The sequence below is a fragment of the Acomys russatus genome, chromosome 5, assembly GCF_903995435.1.
Source record: "Acomys russatus chromosome 5, mAcoRus1.1, whole genome shotgun sequence".
NCBI lineage: Eukaryota > Metazoa > Chordata > Mammalia > Rodentia > Muridae > Acomys > Acomys russatus.
The window spans coordinates 3930704-3949571 of NC_067141.1; the positions used below are offsets into that span (position 1 = coordinate 3930704).

The 18868-nt window shown below is 46.4% G+C and overlaps 1 protein-coding gene across 1 annotated transcript in view; it reads left to right on the forward strand.

The window, feature by feature from the left end:
* The first annotated feature begins 385 nt into the window (after positions 1 to 385).
* Lcmt1 (leucine carboxyl methyltransferase 1) overlaps positions 386 to 18868 on the forward strand; it is a 50389-nt gene continuing 31906 nt past the window's right edge. Inside the window, exons 1-3 of the mRNA XM_051147180.1 lie at positions 386 to 640; positions 16986 to 17077; positions 18334 to 18455. Of these exons, the coding sequence (XP_051003137.1) occupies positions 534 to 640; positions 16986 to 17077; positions 18334 to 18455 (321 nt within the window). The 5' untranslated portion in view covers positions 386 to 533. The remainder of the gene's footprint in view (positions 641 to 16985; positions 17078 to 18333; positions 18456 to 18868) is intronic.

Consider the following 18868-nt stretch of genomic DNA (forward strand, 5'->3'; position numbering starts at 1 on the left):
GTTGACCATATTTATAAAAGTCACTAAACCGGGCGTGGTGGCGCACGCCTTTAATCCCAGCACTCGGGAGGCAGAGGCAGGCGGATCGCTGTGAGTTCGAGGCCAGCCTGGTCTACAAAGTGAGTCCACGACAACCAAGGCTACACAGAGAGACCCTGTCTCGAAAAACAAAACAAACAAAAAAAGTTACTAACAAGAGAGCAAAAACTCAGAGCAACTAAGACTACATTTCCCAGAAAGCATTGAGGTTCTCCCAGCATGTCCGGGCTCGCTATAGAAATTTCCGGGTTGTGCGGGCGGAGCCTAAAAAACTCTCCAATGGTCTGGCCGGGCTAGTAGCTTGGTCCAGTTAACGTCATGGCCCGGGCACCAATCAGCTGAAGGGTGGCTGGGCGGCGCGCGGGGGCGGCGTCACTGAGCAGCGCCCTAACCCTGCTGCTCTGGTCTGTCTGTTTCTTGCCACTTCTCCCACTGCTCGTCGTCCCCGTTTCCATGTCCCTGGAGGGTGCCGCACCCCAGAACATCCCACGCACATGGCCACTAGCTCGAGGGAGTCCTCGTTCTCTTCCTGCGCGTCAAACTGTGACTTGGACGACGAGGGAGTGCGCGGCACCTGTGAGGATGCCTCTCTCTGCAAGAGGTGCCTGGGGACGCGGGTTCGGGATGGATGATGGGGTCCCGGGCCTAGGTGGCAAGCGGGGCACTGGGAAGGAGCTGACACACTCACCTGGAGCGGCCCTCGCGTCACACCTGGGAGGGGTTCATTTAAATCTTAATTACTGTGCGTGAACCTGGGTACCACAGCTGGGAGTTAAGGCGCTGAGCAAAGCTTATTAGCTCTTGACCTTCAGGAAAGACATGGTGTGTTGTAAGTATTTAACTACAGCTTTGATGGGTTGGAAATGCAAATTTTCTTTGCTTTGTAGGTTACATCCTGTTGAAATTGGTCCTGGTTTCTCCTTGTGCACCTGAAACTCAGGCCTATGAAGGGTAGATTGCAGGGCCCGGACCCTGCAGTGTTTGTAGAGTCGGGTACCACACACAGGCCACACTGTTTGTGGAGTGGTAGCAGGTGGTGGTGGTGGTGGGGCATTGTTAGTACAGGAGGAAACACAACGCTTGCGTGTCATTCAGTAATTCATTCTTGCAAGAGAGTTACCGGGACATGACATTATGGTAGGCCTTTACCTTGAGCTAGCTGGCAGGGTTTCAATGACCACGAATACTTGATGTGGTGTTGACGTACTGGACTCACAGCCTAGTTGGGAGGAGCAGTAAACTCAGGATTTAATGTTGGGCTCTTGCAGATGCAACAGTGTCCTTAGAGTTTAAATTTTACACAGGGATGTTTAAACTGGCAAGAAAAGGCTGAAACCAGGAAGTTCGACAGTGTTCCGAACGAGGGAGGAGTGTGGGTTGGAGAACAGTTAGGACAATGCCCGGGAGATAGGATTGGCTCAGGGCCAGCGAGGTAGTAAGGTGTGGGGGGAATACAACCTTTTGGAGGGAGTGTTGCACTTTCTGTAGGGTCTTAGAAACTAAGCATATGGATTTAAAGCATCAATCCTGGAGCCAGACTCTGCCCAAGCTGTATAAACTTTGGCAAGTTCCTAACTTAAACAAAATGTGTGTGTGTGTGTGTGTATATGCATGGAGTATGTATGCATGGGTGGGTGAATGTCCCTGTGGACTCCAGAGGAGGATGCTGGGTGTCCTGTTCTAACATCCGCCCTTGTTCCCATGAGACAGGGCCTCTCACTGTACCTGAGAGGCACCTTTTCAGCTAGACTGGCTAAGGAGCAAACCTTAGCAATCTTAGCAACCATCCTGCCCCCACCCTTGCAGCTCTGGGGTTACCAGTGTGTGTAGCCATGATCTTCTTTTTCATGGGGGCTGGCGATCCGATTCAGGCCCTCCTGCTTGTACACAAAGTGTTCTTTTTTGTTTGTTTGTTTGTTTTGGTTTGGTTTTGGTTTTTCGAGACAGGGTTTCTCTGTGTAGCCTTGGCCAACCTGGACTCACTTTGTAGACCAGGCTGGCCTCAAACTCACAGCGATCTGCCTTCCTCTGCCTCCCGAGTGCTGGGATTAAAGGCGTGCGCCACCATGCCCGGCCTCACAAAGTGTTCTTATCCACTGAGCCATCTCTCCAATCTCCTAATCCCCTTTTCCCCTCTCTTAGTTTTCTTGTCTCTGAAGTAGGGTTGGTGGGGCTGGGGAGATAGCTTAGTTGACAAAGCGCTCGCTGTGCAAGCATGAGGACATGAATTTGTATCTGGACCATCCATGTAAGAAACTGTAACTCCAGCCCGGGTGGTGGTGACAAGGGGGTGCCTGGAGCTTACTGACCAACTGGTCCAGCAAAATTGGTAAGTTTCATATTCCGTGAAAAACTTGACTCCTGTCTCCCTCCAGTATACTGCTGATCAGGGGCCACAGAGGCCTTGGAGTGGAACTGCAATCATCTCTCTTTAAGAGCCTTAACAGCTGGGGCACGGTGGCTCATGCTTATAATCCCAGCACTTGGGGAGGCAGGGGCAAGTGAATCTCTGTGAGTTCAAGGCCAACCTGGTCTATAAAGCAAGTCCAGGACAGCCAAGACTACACAGAGGAACCCTGTCTCAAAACACCAAGAAGAAAAGATTTTCTGTGCATCAAGTGCTAATAGGTGCGGCTAGGCAGCTCTGCTGGGGAGGCACATTCAGGATGTTAGGTTTGTCAGGGAAGGATTGAAGTCACTGTCGGCTGAGAGAGAGAGAGAGGTGTTTGGTATTTTTGTAGGTGATAGAAGCTCAGGTCTTCTGGAAAGAGGGAGCCTCAACTGAGATTTTGTCTCCATGAGATTGGCTTGTAAGCAAATCTATGAGGCATTTTCTGGATTAATGATTGATATGGGAGGATTTAGCCCACTGTGAGCAAGTGACAGTGTTACCCCGGGGCAGGTGGTCCTGAGTCGCATTAGAAAACTGGCTGAGCAAGCCATGGAGAGCTAGCTAGCCAGGAAGCAGTGTTCCTCCAGGGCGTCTGCTTTGGCGTCTGCCCTGATTTTTATTCAAGATGGACTATGATCAGGACAAGTAAGGCAAATAAGCCCTTTCCTCCCTAGGTTGTTTCTGTTCATGGTGTTTTATCGCAGAGATAGAAGGCAAACTGTGATGGTGATCTTGTTTTTAATCCGTCTTAGAATGCAGCTGGCACATCTGTTGTATCACCTGCAATTCTGCAGAGCGCCTGGTGTTAGTGTTCTCTGAGGTTGTTTACGCTCAGCAGGAAAACAGCATGGCCTCACTGTGGGTACCAGCCAGCTGCCCTCAGGTGAAGGCCTCGAGAGCAAGGCTGCCTCTCCCTTGCACAGCGGAGGACGCACAGAGGCTGCCAGGCATGAGTAGAAACAGTGATATTGGGGCTCCAACTCTAAGCATCATGATCTCATTGGTCATCAGGTCACAGGTAAAACAGGGAGACGTGATCTCAGAAGTCTTCCGCGGATATGTTCTGTTGCCTAGATCTGTTGTTTTTCCTCCTGAAGTGTTTCTGGCATCTGCTTCCTTTCTTCCCGCTCTACTTCTGGTTTCTCAGTGCTAGGCGAGGTCCGGTATGACCAGAGGTAAGACACTAGGCTGCCTTCGGGGCTTCCTCACTCATTCTTTCTTCTAGTCCGTATGTCATAGTGAAGTCACAAGTTTGTAAAAGGCTGTCTGGGTCATGTCCCTCCATGACTGAGTGGCTTCCTGTTGACGTGGGCTTACCCGGTTTTGGAGGGTCCTGCTTGTTCTGACATGGGTCCCCAGCTTCACTTCATCCTCCTCTGCCTTTCTCTCTGCTCTCCTTCCTCAGGGCCACTGAGCATCCCGGTCCCTCTGCTTCACACTCGTTGGTTTCAGTTCAGTTGATGCAGTGTGGTAATTGTACATTCCTTCACCCAGAATTCTTTAGTGAGTGCCTGCTTCATTTGTGGAAGTGGTGTTCTAGACTGACAGTAGAGAAGTGAACACACCAAGCGGAGCTCTTAGAAACCAGACAGGAAGCAAGCCGCATCTGTCATGCCAGATGTGATTTGAAGGGGAAAAACCAGAGAGCCCCACTGAAAAGATAATCCTCAGAAAACACTTGCAGAAGATGAGGGAGGGAGCCCTGGAGCTACAGGAGGAACCGATATCCCAGGCAGAAAATAGAGCGGAGATGGGCGTAACCTGCTGGCCAGAGTGACTGAGAGAGAGAAGAGTCTGTGTGTGACAGGTTCTTGTAACTTAAATTTTATGTATGAGTGCTTTGGCTGCGTGTGTGTGTGTGTGTGTGTATGTGTGTGTGTGTGTGTGTACCACTTACACCTCAGGTTCCCACCAAGGTCGGAAGTGGGCCCTGGAGCCTGGGGGACTGGGGTTACAAATGGTTGTGACTGATAGGAGTCAAGCCTGGGTCCCCTGGAAGAACAGCAAGTTCTCCAGGCCACTGAGGCAACCTTCCCAATCCTCATGTAACTTCTCTCTTCTGAGTTAGAAGACGTCAAGCTGAGGAGTGAGGTAGCCTGATTTGGGTGGGTGGGCTGTTTGTTTGTTTCGGCTTTTGAGGCAGGGTTTCTCTGTGTGACAGCTCTGGCTGTCCTGGCGGGCCATAGGATGGAGGGCAAGGATGCAGTCAGGGAGAGGAAGGCTAGTACTACCAGGAATATCTTAAGTGAAGCTGTTGGTACTTAGGGCAGGATGGTCATGGGGACAGGACGGCAAATCCATCACATTCAGATGCTCTGGGATGGAGGAGTGGCTGTGGGTGAGACCGAGGACTCTTGGGATGATTCCAGGATGTTTGGCTTAGCTCAGGTGCCATGGAGCGCCCTCAAACAGAGAGACGCCTCTGATACATGGTATGACCCGCACAGCTTTGGATTGACCTGCGTAGGGTGACGGGGGAATGAAGAAATGACAGGTGCACAGACATGTACCAAAAAAGGTGGAATTGGATGGGCCGTGCTTTCTGAGGTGCAGAGTAGCCCAGGAACTCGGTGTACTGCTGAGCAAGGGGTCAAGTTAGCTGATCTCTGTAGGGGAGCAGTCTCAGGCTGCAGTCACCCCAGAGGAGGAAGCAGTGGCTGGCGCTTTCTGCACACGCTGTCAACATTTGTATTAGGACAAGAAGGCTTTGCAGGTCCTCCACTCCTGACCCGGGGAAGGCCTTGCCATTGCCATAGGTCTGAGGCGTTAAAGTCCATGACATGGCTGTGCCCATGTCAGCAGTACACATCCACTCAGTGCTTTACCTGCTCCCTATAGCCTCTGTTCACTGTTTGCCACCCCCTGTGTCTCCTTTGTAGTCAGCCACTCAAACGTAATTCAACAATTAATTGCTCAATGTTTGTATCTCCCAGGAGAACAATAAACTCAACACAGAGCAGACATGCATGTTGTAGACACGCACTGAGTATTTGTCAAATGAGAAGCTGAATCCAAGTGGAGCTGAAGATTGTATCCCTGATGAGTGAAGTCCTGGTTTACGGTGTGAGTGGTCAGTGTGTTATAAAACCAGAGCAGGACTCGGAAGCCTGACATTCCTTTGAGGTAATTATAGAGCTTCGTGATTTCTCAACACAAGTGACACAGGAGCCGGCCATGTGGTCACTTCCAGGCAAAGCTAGATTTGCCCTGAGGGCTTTGGCCCAGGCCTCTCTCTGGTGCACTGATTACATCTTTAGAGCTGTGCACCAGAGAGCAAGGTGAAGATTTTGATCTAACATACTTTCAAAGCAGGTTCTACTTTCCGTTTCAAGAGAAAATACACCATTGTGAAAGTGGGCCATTCAGCCGGGCGTGGTGGCGCACGCCTTTAATCCCAGCACTCGGGAGGCAGAGGCAGGAGGATCGCTGTGAGTTCGAGGCCAGCCTGGTCTACAAAGTGAGTCCAGGACAACCAAGGCTACACAGAGAAACCCTGTCTCGAAAAAACCAAAAAAAAAAAAAAAAAAAAAAAAGAAAGAAAGTGGGCCATTCTAGGGAAGATAAAGGAGCTTCCAGACTTGCCCAGGAAGGAAGTGAGCTGCACCAGGTTCCCGCCCACCTGCCTCCAATTTCCTTTCCTCCTCCTCGCCATCCCTTCCTTTCTTCTTTTCCCTTTCCTTCCTCTTTCTGACTTGTTTATCTCTCTGTTTTCCCGGATGGCCTCAGGTTTATGATCTTCCTGCCTCCGCTGGGAGTGCGAGCCCCTCACCAGGCCTTCTCTTTTCCCTTTTACAATTACCATTGCTTGTATGTGCGAGTGTACATGCTTGCTACAGTCGAGCACATGCAGAGGGCAGGGGATAATTTCTGGGAGTCATTCTTTTTCTACTTGGGGATTGAACTCAGATTGTTAACACTTGGCAGCAAGCACGTCAGCTGTCTCACCGGTTCCAAAAGCTTAATTCTTAAAGGGCAGTGCTGAGCCCTCTCTTCCTTCACGCCTTAAAATGAACGTTGTGTGCCTGTGGTTTCGCAGCAGTCTGCCTCATTCTCTGCTGTGTGTTGTGCTCTGGGCATATTCTTTTACCTGTATTAAAATTGCTCTAGTGTTGCCATTAAAGCCATAGTGTGTATCTGGGGGATGGCTCATCAGTGAGGAGCACTGGCTTCAAGAGGGCCTGGCTTCAGGTTTCAGGTGCTCACATGGCATCTCACAACCACCTGTCACTCCAGTTCCAGGGGATCCGACGCTCCGCTATGGCCCTTCAGGATACTGCACACATATGCTGTATAGAAATATATGTAGACAAAACAATCTTACTGAGAAAATAAATTTTAAGTATTTATATTGTAGTCACCACCACTTTTCCATATGCTTTCCAGTAAAAGGTTCCTGGGGTGAAGTTGGCAGAATCATCCAGAAAGAGGTGGTATGAATTTGTATTCCTATCCAAAGTGAACATGTTATGAATTATGGACTATTCTCAGTTTCTTAAGTCGTTTATCAACTGCCAGGTAGAGAATATTTGTCTTGTTAATTTGTAATGAATAATAGCTCTTATTTTAATTTATAGTTATAACTTAGGGTGTTCATTTTTTTTAAAGATTTATTTTATTTTATGTGTATGAATCTTGGCTTGCATGTGTATGTGCACCACATGTGTGTCTGGCCCAAAGAAATCAGAAGAGGGTGTTGGATTCATAGAGCTGGCGTTATGGTTGTGAACCATTGTGTGGGTACTAGGAATTGAACCCAGCTCCTCTGCAAGAATAACAAATGCTGTGAGCCATCTATTCAGCCCCAGGATGATCATTTTTAATCTCTTCATGGTTTTTTTTATATTTATTTATTTAATATTTATAAAGTATTCTGCCTGCACACCAGAAGAGGGCACCAGATTTCATTATAGATGTTTGTGGCCCACCATGTGGTTGCTGGGAATTGAACTCAGGACCTTCGGAAGAGCAGACTGTGCTCTTAACCTCTGAGCTATCTTTCCAGCCCATGTTCACGGTGGGTTTTATGTGTATACTCATTTCATTTTCTTAATTGGCTTGTCTTTTTCTTTCTTTTTAAATAAAAATATCTATTTATTTATTTATTTATTTATTTATTTATTACATATACAGTGCTCTGCCTGCGGGTACACCTGCAAGCCAGAGGAGGGCATCAGATCACATTATAGATGGCTGTGAGCCACCATGTGGTTGCTGGGAATTGAACTCAGGACCTCTGGAAGAGCAGTCAGTGCTCCTAACCGCTGAGTCATCTCTCCAGCCCCAGCTTGTCTTTTTCTTGTTCTCTGGTTTTATTTGTCTTTGTTTTCACAGTGTTGGGGATTGAACCCAGGACTTTAGATTAATGCTAGGCTATTGCTGCATTGAGCTACGTCCTTATTATTATTTATATTTTAATTGTTAATTTGTAAGGTCTTTGAACACCAAGGATTTAATTTTCCTTCTGTATTCAATGAAGTATTTTCTGAAAGGCTGGTATATGTCTTTTAGTTAAATTAGTTTGGTACATTTTATAGTAATGGAAGTTGTCAGTGTTTATGCTGCTGTGCCTGACACTTGTTAGGCATGTACGTGTGCGTGTGCGTGCCAGTGCACACACGGAAGCATGCAGAGCAGGTATCTTTCCTTGACCACTCTCCATCTTTATTTTTTGAGACAGGATCTCATGTAATCTGGAACCCACTGGTCAGTTAAACTCTGGCCAATGAGTGTCAGGGATCCACCTGTCTCTGCCCTACCGGTGGTGGGGTTACAGGCATGCTCCACTGGGCCTGACTTTCTACATGGGCTCTGGGGGTCTCAACTCAGGTCCTGTTGTGTATGGCAGGCACTTTATCAAGTGTGCCACCTCCCCAGAGCAGTCTTCACTTTCTGGTAATCCTTGGGAAGACCATTCCTATTTATTCTAACAGTTTCTTTTAGCATTTTGGTGCTTTTTGTTTTTATGCTTTGAAGTAAGGTTATGTTATATATGTCATAAGGTTGCAGTGTTAATTTTACGCCTGTATATTGACTGTGCTGATTTGAACCACACTTTATGGCATATACTGCATTTCTCTACATGTAGTATAACACAGCAGTGCTGTGTGTCCACCTTGTTTTGCAGTTGAAATTGCTTTTGTTCATTCTGATGCCTGAAATAATTGACTTAAAAGGTACTTAATTGTATATTATTATCCAGGGGCCCGTCCGTTGTTACTCAGGATAAGGAGAATTTATAAAATTCTCCTAGTTCATTTGACTGGATGCGCTTTAGGAAGGAAAAGTAAAAGCAGATGCAGACAGAGATCGGTGCCTTGAGCCCCAGGAGCAGTTTCTCTTCCTCCTCCCCCTCCTCCTTCCCTTCTTCCCCCTCTTCCTCCTCTTCTTCCTCTTCCTTCTGGATTTGGGTTTCTGGCTTTTCTTTTTCTTTTTTCTTTTTTCTTTTTTATTTTTTGGGGGTTTCTGACTTTTCAAGACAGGATTTCTCTGTGTAGCTCTGGCTGACCTGCCCCCCTCCACCCTTGTAGACCAGGCTGGCCTTACTCACAGAGATCCACCTGCCTCTGCCTCCCTGAATGTTGAGACTAAAGGTGTGTGCCACCACGCCCAGCTGGAGTAGTGTCTTCTGGGGGAAGCCTACTGTTGTTGTTTTGAAACAGGGTCTCTCCATGTAGTCCTGGCTGTCCTGAACTTTTTATGTAGACCATGCTAGCCTTGAACTCACAGAGATCCACCTACCTCAGAGTGCTAGATTTAAGGCATGTGCCATCATCAGGGAGATAAGAGCTATAGCCCCAGCCCTAAATTTGACTATTCTTGTACTTTTTTTTTTTTTTTGGTTTTTCGAGACAAGGTTTCTCTGTGTAGCTTTGGCTGTCCTAAACTCACTTTGTAGACCAGGCTGGCCTCGAACTCACAGCAATCCACCTGCCTCTGCCTCCCAAGTGCTGGGATTAAAGGTGTGCGCCACCATGCCCGGCCTGTACATTCTTTATTGAATCTTATGGTACATATTCTGTGTCTTTCTTTCTTAACATAGGGTTTCACTGTGTAGCCCCGACTGGCCTGGAACTTGTTGTGTAGATCAGGCTGACCCCAAAATGACATGCTGGGATTAAAGACGTGTTGCAGCATGGTTTTGTATTCTGAATATTCTTCGAGGTTTATCCATGTACATATCATCAAAGGTACACAGACCCAGCTAATGAAGTAGATTTAATGCTCCTGCATTCTGACTCAGTCCAGCAGGAACTGAGCCGAACTTCTTGTTCAATAGAAATGACTGGCTGAGGGTCATTCTCAAGCAAGAATGAGGAAACAGGGCAGTGTGTAGGAGCACAGTGGGGCTAGGGAGTGAAAACTCACAAGCTCTGAGAAGGCAGGGTGAGCTCATGAAAAACCTCTCTGATTTTGCTAGCTGGTGTTTGTGAGGTTAGGCTCTTACCCTCCCCTAAAGGCTGGGAGACCGATAGGGCCCGTTCAGCGTTGGCTGCAACAAGCAGTGACCATGTTTAGCAGCCTCAGATTTCCTTAGACAGGGACCGTAAAGTGGGTTAGGTCATCCTAGAGATGGGTCCTTAAGCCGCTAGCAATAGTGTTTGTTCAGATCTCTACAGCCCATGGCTAAGGCTTAGTCAGAAGCAGGCTCAGTAGCCTGGCTGAATATTTGGTCAGAAGTCATTCACTCCTGTTTCTGTTGTCTGATTTGTTCATTCATCTCCTGATGGTCCTGTATAGGCCATCGTAAATAAGCTTTGGTGAGCATTCTTTTTTCTGTTTCCCATTTCTTTCAGATTCTTCTTGTTTCGTGGTTGCCCAGCTGTGGCAATGTGATATTCTGAAAATCTCTCTTAACATTCTAAGAGACTGGAACTTCTGCTGGATCTGACAGCCAGAGTTCATAATACACTTTGAGGTCACTTAAAACGTAAGACTGGACTCAGGTGTTGGTGGAATCTGCCTTCAGGAGAACAATGCAACGGTCAACCTTACTTGCCTTACTTGCCTTGGAGGCCTGTAAAATCAGCTTTTACAACCTTAGCTAATGCATAGTTGCGATTTTAAGTTATTTACTCTTCCATTCCCCTGACCCAGAGGAATGCATGTGAGGCGTTAGCTGAAAGCAGCAAATGCTCAAGTTGAAAGCAACTTCCTAAGATCTACCATAATGTCTGGAAGCACCCACCTGTGGACACTGGCTGATAAACAGGGTTTGTTATCTGGTCAGGCTGGATCAGTTGCACCCAGTGACTTAACCCCTTGTAAAACTCTGTTAAAGATTTCTGTTAAGTACCTCATTTCTTCTCCACGTGATGATTTCTTTGCTGCTCAGTAAACACAGAACAAAGCTCTTTGTGGAGGACAGACACACGGCTTTCAGGCAGGCACCAACAGACAGACAGAGGACAGAAGACACAGGGAACACAAAGTAGAGAATTCAAATATGGACTTGGTTAAAATGTATCCAAGAGGAAGGCGGGTGTGGTGGCTCACATCTTCAATCCTAGCTCTTGGGACTTGGGAAGCAGAGGCAGGCGGATGACTGTGAGTTCGAGGCCAGCCTGGTCTACAGAGTGAGTCCTGGACAGCCAAGGTTACGTAGAGAGACCCTATGTTGAGGGGAAAAATCAAATGACTCCAAAGGGAAATAATTTTATTTCTTTTTTTCATGCCACACCACTGCATTATTGGTGACTTGGAGTTAATCACTAATTCGTTCTAATTGTTGAACCCAGTCATTGTGTGGGTTAATCTTAAACCACCACACTGATTTCCCTCCTGTCTGGGTGGTCACAAGTCCCTCCACTGATGCACCAGAATTCACCTCTCTAGATCTTTGTCGCATGTAGCAAGCCAGTATATGTGAAACACTTTTCCTTATGGTCTTAAATTATATTTCGCTCATGACTGATGACAATCAAACACTTTTCGTGTGTTTATTGTCCATTTCTACATCTTTTGTCTAGTGTGTTTAAATCTTTTGCCTGTTTTTGTTGATGTTATTGTTCATTTGTTGGAGGTCATTATATATTTATCCTAGGTAGAATCTTGTGTCAGGCAAACATATTGTGTGTATATGCATCTACATGCATAGGAAAAGAAAATATTCAAATATCATACATGACAGGACAAAAGATCAACCATACAACATAGGGGCAAGCCTGATGAGAGATGTGAAACCTTTCCACACAGAAAAGCGCAGAACATTGCTGAGTGAGATTAAAGGCTTAAACAGAGAAGTGCTTTCTCACATTGGAAGGTTGGGTGCAACTAAGATTTCTGAGCCAGGTATGGGGTTGTGCACACCACAGTCACACCATGTGTGAAGCGGAGGCAGCAGGATCAGGAGTTTTAGGCCATTTTCAGCTACATAGTGGGTTTAGGGCCAGCCTGGGTCCCCGCCTCAGAAACAAAAGAAAACAAAAAATAGATTTCAGTTCTATTCAGGTAATATATAGTCATTGTAGTCCAATCAAAATCATGTCCATCTTTTTGTTGTTGTTGTTGAAGGAATAGCAGGTTATTTCTAAAATATATACGGAAATACAAAAGAGCTGGAAAAAATATCCAAAGTGTTTTGAAAATAGCAAAATTGGAGCGCTTACGCTTCTTGTTGTTTTACCCTGACTTTAATTATAAAGCTTACGGTAAACATAATGGACAGTGGCATCGTGATAGATGAGTCAGTCTGCACAACAGCCAGGCAGACAGCAGGGAGAGGTGGACACCGCTAACTTCACTTCTTTTTATTCAGTGTAAAACTCCAGTCCGGGCTGGAGAGATGGCGCAGAGGTTAAGAGCACAGGCTGCTCTTCCAAAGGTCCTGAGTTCAATTCCTAGCAACCACTTAGTGGCTCACAGCCATCTATAATGAGATCTGGTGCCCTCTTCTGGCTCGCAGGCATACATGCAGGCAGTGCACTGTATATGTAATAAGTAAATACATCTTTCCAGCCCGTGGGATGGTGCTGCCCACACACCTCAGCTAACTGAGTCTAGAAGCTCCTTTACAGATGTGCCCAGAGACTGGCTTCTGCAGCCATCCCATCCGGCTGACAGTGGAGACTGCCCATCACAGTGTCTTAGCATTACATGGCATAGTGAGTGATGGTTTGCTAACATGGAGACCTCGCACCACGGGACCTTCCTGCTTGAGCTCTTGCCATTGCCCTCTGCTGTGGATGCTGGTACCGTTTCTCTGTTGACTGACTGTTCAGCAGAATGTGGGCTCCTTCTCCATCGCCTTGTCACATTGCCTGGTGTGGCTAACTCAAGGAGGAAAGTGCCATGATTTCTTTGCCCTAGGAGCCTAAGCAGAAACACCATGGTGCCAGGAGCCTGTGGTGGAGGAGAAATGTTCTGCTGTGGCAGACCAGGAAGCAGAGAGGGGAACTCTGGTGGAACTCTGGTGGTCACATAGCTTTTCCTTTTCCTCTTTGAATTCCATCCAGGCCCCCAGCCAGTGCCATGGCACCTCCCACGTTTGGGGTGGGTCTCCTGAGGTGTGTCATTTCTTGTATCTGGCAGGTGTCCTCAGACCCCAGTAAGTGCGTGTGCAGTTAGGTACACCCGAGGACCCAGGAAGTGTGTATGCAGTTAGGTACACCCGAGGACCCAGGAAGTGCGTATGCAGTTAGGTACACCCGAGGACCCTGACAGCACTGCCTCTGTTCTCCATTTGTAAGTCTAGAAGAGCATGCTCAGGCTATGGGAAGTAGGAGTGAAAATGAAACGTAAAGAAGAGCAAGAAGTTACAAGTGGAGGCAGTGAGAGGCTGTGCAGACCACAGGCAGGATGCAGTTCACACCCAGGACTGAAACTGAAGTTTGGTACTAAGGACAGTCTTTGCAATCAAGATTATGTGTATTAGCTGGGCCTGTTATCCCAGCACTCGGGGGACAGAGCAGGCGGATCGCTGTGAGTTCAAGGTTAGCCTGGTCTACAAACTGATTCTAGGACAGCCAGGGCTATTACACAGAGAAACCCTGTCTTGAAAAACCACCACCACCACCAACAACAAAAAATTATGTGTGTTACACACACACACACACACACACACACACACACACACACACACGCACGCACGCACGCACGCACGCACAGAGTTCTCCACATTCCAAGAAGTTCCCCAGCGTGTGCTGTGCACCTTATAGGCAGCAGCACCCTCCAAGGAGAGTGTCAGCATTTGCAGTAGTGCCTGGCATGAGGGCGGTGAGCATTTGGGGAGGGCCCAAGTGGCGCTCGAGGCACCAGCCTTGATTCTCAGCCTGGCAGAGCAGGAGGGATTTAGAACCTGTTAGAAGTGATTTTCGTACCTGTTAGATGAAGGACCCATTGTTGTAGTTGACATTCAGACAAATTGGATGTGGTCAGTAAACATTTCTTGACTTGGGCTGGACTGGTGTTTTCCATTGGGACAGTGTGAGGTGGTTTTAGGTGGGACGCAGGCACGTTATGTCTCAAAAGGTAAGTTTATTACAGATGTTAGAAGAAAGTACAAGGCAGCATGTCAGCTGTGACAAACAAAAAGCCACCGCGTTGGGCAGGCAGTGGGTGAGTGCTTGGAAATTAAAGCAAGGGTGGGTTAAATACAGCCTGGGCCAGAGTCTGGGATCACTGTCTCTTTGGATGTGGGCTTTGAACAGGAAGTTGGGTACAGAGAAGTGTTCTGGGTTTTGTACATGGGGGAGCATAGTGGAACTGGCCAGCAGAGTTGGTGCTTGGCATCATGGGTGGTGTGAAGTTAGCTGCTGCTAGTAGCATTGCAAGCATTTGGTATCTACTGGGGCAGTCTTGGGTACCTGTGGGCTAGCTCCTAACACAGTTGGGACATCCTGCATGCGGAATTTTCATATTCATTGTTCTTTTTTGTTTTGTTTTGGAGTTTTTTCTTTGTTTGTTTTTGGTTTTTGAAGCAGGGTTTCTCTCTTGACTCTGTAGTGAATCTGTAGTCTTGGACTCACTTTGTAGACCAGGCTGACCTTGATCTCACAGAGATCCACCTGCCTCTGCCTCCCGAGTGCTGGGATTAAAGGTGTGCGCCACCACTGCCTGGCTATATTCATTATTCTTTTGGAAAACACAAAGTGCCAATTCTTGGTCATTTTCTTAGGATAAAATCTTGAAGTGGGATTGTTGGCTCATTGTGCACGTATGTGTCCCATGCTTCATATCCCTGTTGGCACAGCACCTGTGGCTCAGGTGTGCCTGGTCACAGCCTGGTAGCAGTGCTTGAGTGCCAACTTTCTTCTCTAAACCCAAGGTCTACTCAGAAATACAGTTGTGTTGCCAATTTGAAGGGAGAAATAGTAATCTATTTGTGCTTTTATCTTGCCTTTAAGAATTATTATTAAGGCTGAAATTTTTTTTTTTTTATGTTAGTTTTGTTTCTTTTGTGAATTGTCTCCAAATATGTCTTTTTATCCATTTTTTTCCCCGGGAGTTTGGGGATATTTCTCCCAAATTTATGAGAGTTCTTTATCTTGTGAGGATTTAAATGCTTTGTAATAGGCTTCTGGTATTTCTCCTGGTCTATTCCTTGCCTTTTTGGTTTATCTGATAGTCAGGCTTAAGTGTGTCTCAGGGAGAAGGCAGCCATTCGATTCTGTGACCTGCAGGTCTTTGCACTTTACTCCTTTGCACTCAGGCACAGTTTGTCCTTTGTGTGTCTCATGGTCTCTGTCAGTAAGTGTTACCATCACCTGTGCAGTTAGACACAGTAGACAATTGCTGGTGTGGCTGTGCCTCTGCATCCATAGCCCCCAGGCGCCTTTCTCAATATCCAATGTAAGGGACCTGAATTGCTGTTTGAAACTACATTTGATGCCTCTGATCCAAGTTAGATGAAAGCCAACATTCAGACTCACAGAGAGAGAGTCAGGCTTGGAAGAAACCTTGGAGAGTACAATGGCACTTTTCCTTATAGCCCCCTGCCCCCAAACTCATGGATTGTATGCATTGGAGACCCGTTAGCATTTCTTTGTGTAAATACACCAGTTTGTTTAGTTAATCTCGAGTGGATGGCCTGTAAATCCCAGAATTTGATGCTCATCCTTTTCGTTCAAGCAGCCTTCTTTTCCTTCCTCACTTACCATGTGTTGAAAAACCCTAGTGTTTGACCAGCTGTGTCTGGTCAAATGGTTGAGAACACTCCCCCTTCCTTCCCTGTGGTAAGGATAAGAAAGAACTATTCTTCAACGGAAAATATGCCATATGCCACTAGATGGCACCATGAGATTCCCCTGAAAACTGTCAGATAACCACCACAGTGAGAAGACAGCACACTGCATGCCCCTCAACACATAAGCACAAAACTTCTGGGAAACAGTCTTCGCCTTCCCACGTGTGACATAGAGTGGTATTTTCCATTTTATTCTCTTTCATATGGAAAAAAATGAAGATTTGTATACTGTTCAAGTTGAATTTGGTTGTGGTGAGTCACATGTCATTGAACACCATAACTGTTTAATTCTTTTGTTTTTATTTATTTTGTGGTTCTGAGATTGAACGTAGTACCTTAGGCAAGAATGGCTTCACTGAGGATGTTTTCTTTTGCTTTCTGAGACAGGATTTCACTATGTAGCCCAGGATGGCCTGGAACTCACTACATAAATCAAGTTGGCCTCAAACTCTCAGAGATCCATCTGCCTTTGCCTCCCAAATGCTGGCGTTAAAGGTATGCACCACCGTAATTGAGTCTACCACTGAGCTTCACGCACTGTTTAGAGACTAAATAACTTCACTGTAAGTGTGCTGTTTGCTTTGACTGTGTAGACACGTGCAGAAGGCCTGGCCGTTAATATTTTGTATGCTGTATTAAACACCTGATGTTATCATACATGTGCAAGCATCAGTGAGAGACAAGTCTGTACAGAAAATAACACGTACTGTAGGAAGGCGGAAGTCAGCTGTGTCACTTAGCATGGTAGCACCTATGGTGACCTCAGCCCTTGGGAGGGTGAAGCAGGAGGAATGCACGTACTGAAACCAGCCGGGATATGTTTTCTCAAAACCATAAACAAACAGGAAAAGACGTCTTATTGGTAGATACAAAGAGAAGATGAAGTGTCTGTTTCTGGGGGCTTAAACTGTGTCTTGGAGATGTACTGCACACACACTTAAGTCTTGACTTGGTTAATAAGGAACATGGGGCTGGAGGTGTGAAGACTCAGGGTAGCAGTTAGGAAACTTTCTGTTCTAGCTGATAAAATCTTGACATAAGTGGCCCAAATGTTTACCTAGTGAACAGATGATCACAAATCAGTACGAAGGGTGACATGAGGTTATTTTTGCTTAGGGTCTTGGGAAAGAAATTAGCAATATGAAGAAGAGAGATGGGACATACTTGAAGTGGGACACACGTAGGCTTGTGCCATGTAAGTGTGAAGATGTTGGGTGGGCCTTGTCAAAGGGCTTGTGAGGCAGTCCCTGTGCATATAGTGGCCCTTTCAAGTCAGTGATTTTCTTCTGGATCCCCAACCTGGTTCTTGGGAACTTGACAATGGCTCTAGGACTGAAAATCTTTGCTCACTTCTTATGTTTTTAATTTTTCCAGGTTTGCGGTGAGCATTGGCTACTGGCATGATCCATACATTGAGCATCTTGTAAGGCAGTCTAAAGAGAGGAAGGCTCCCGAAATTAACAGAGGTAAGTATTCATCTGCCTCCCCGCCATTGCAATACCATGAGCCTGAGATTTTACAGTTTAATTCAGAGAGAGCTTTTCCAGAGTGTACTCTTTATGAAGAACAGGGAAGGTCTTAGTAACCAGTGTCCTTACCAAGCTATAAAACTTTTTAATCTTGGGCTGGAGAGATGGCTCAGAGGTTAAGAGCACTGACTGCTCTCCCAGAGGTCCTGAGTTCAATTTCCAGAAACCACATGGTGGCTCACACCCGTCTAAAATGTGATCTGATGCCCTCTTCTGGCCTGCAGGTGTACATGCAGGCAGAGCACTGTATACATAATAAATTTTTAAAAACCTTTTTAATCTCAATCTGATCATAAAAATGGTATTACTGGCTGGGCGTGGTGGTACGCACCTTTAATCTCAGCACTCAGGAGGCAAAGGCAGGCTGATCACTGTTGAGTTTGAGGCTAGCCTGGTCTACAGAGCAAGTTCCAGGACACCCAAGGCTACACAAAGAAACCCTGTCTCAGGGGAAGAAAATGATGTTACTGAATTTTTATTGTCTTATTCTCCTATAAGAACCTGTGAATGGCTGCAGATGTGGCTCATTTATAGAGCGCTTGCTCAGCATGTACAAATAGTTCAGGGGTTCAATCCCTAGCACTGAAAGATATGCACACACACACATGTAATCTCTTTTTAAGCCAAGTGTGATGGGGCATGCCTGGAATTTTCACTACTCTGAAGGTTGAGGCAGGAAAATTGTAAGTTTGAAGCTCTCTGGGCTACACAATAAGAACCTGTCTCAAAAAACAACACAAGAAAACACGGAGCAGAACAAAAATACCATGTACCTTTTGCTCTGAGCTATCTGTCCAAGTGAGGGTAACCCTTTGTGCCTTTTTACAGTGTTTAGTAACAACTTTTATATGCTTTTAAGTAATTTCCTCAAGGCAGAAACATGGTTCATTTTTTACCCCAATGAAAACTGAGCACGCTTTATCTTAATTCATCTGTGGGTGAAATCTTGGCCCCTAGAAATGGATCCTTGCAGATAGTCTCTGCGAGCAATGCAAAGAGATGTAAACACCATGGGTCCTGAGGTAAGGCCATGCTAGTTTACTTGGTGTTCTTCCCTGTGGTCTTGAGGCACATTTCCTGATGAGTGTTGCAGAGCCAGGAACCCTTGTGGCACCTGGTTCTCTGATGGCTTTGTGGGATAATGTGTGTGTCCCTGAGTGACTGACAGCTTGTTTCTCTGAACTGTCTTTCAGGGTATTTTGCTCGAGTCCATGGTGTCAGTCAGCTTATTAAAGCTTTTCTCCGGAAGACACAGTGTCATTGTCAAGTTCTCAACCTTGGGGCTGGGATGGATACCACCTTCTGGAAGCTAAAGGTAATTAAAGGTTCTCCTGTGACATTCGCTCCAGTTTAACCATTTGAAGATGACTATCTAGTTTAAAGTTTTCAAAATACATTTAAAGAGGGGGCTGTCTCAGCTGGTGAAGCACAGAGACCTGAGTTCTTCCCCCAGGATCCACATAACAAGCTGGACAGAATAGTTTGCACTGTGACCCCAGCTGAGCAGGGGCCAGAGACAGGAGGACCCCTGGGCATTCTTGGCTCTGGTGAGCCTTGTCTGCCTGGGGGATTTCTAAGCCAATGAGAAGTCCTGTTTTAGACAAAAGTAGACCACACCTGAGAGCAGTGACACTTGAGATGTCCTCTGACTTCACATGTGTGTGCATGCTAACAGTGATCATGCACACAGATACATAGACACATGTATATAAACTTTAAAGAAATCTA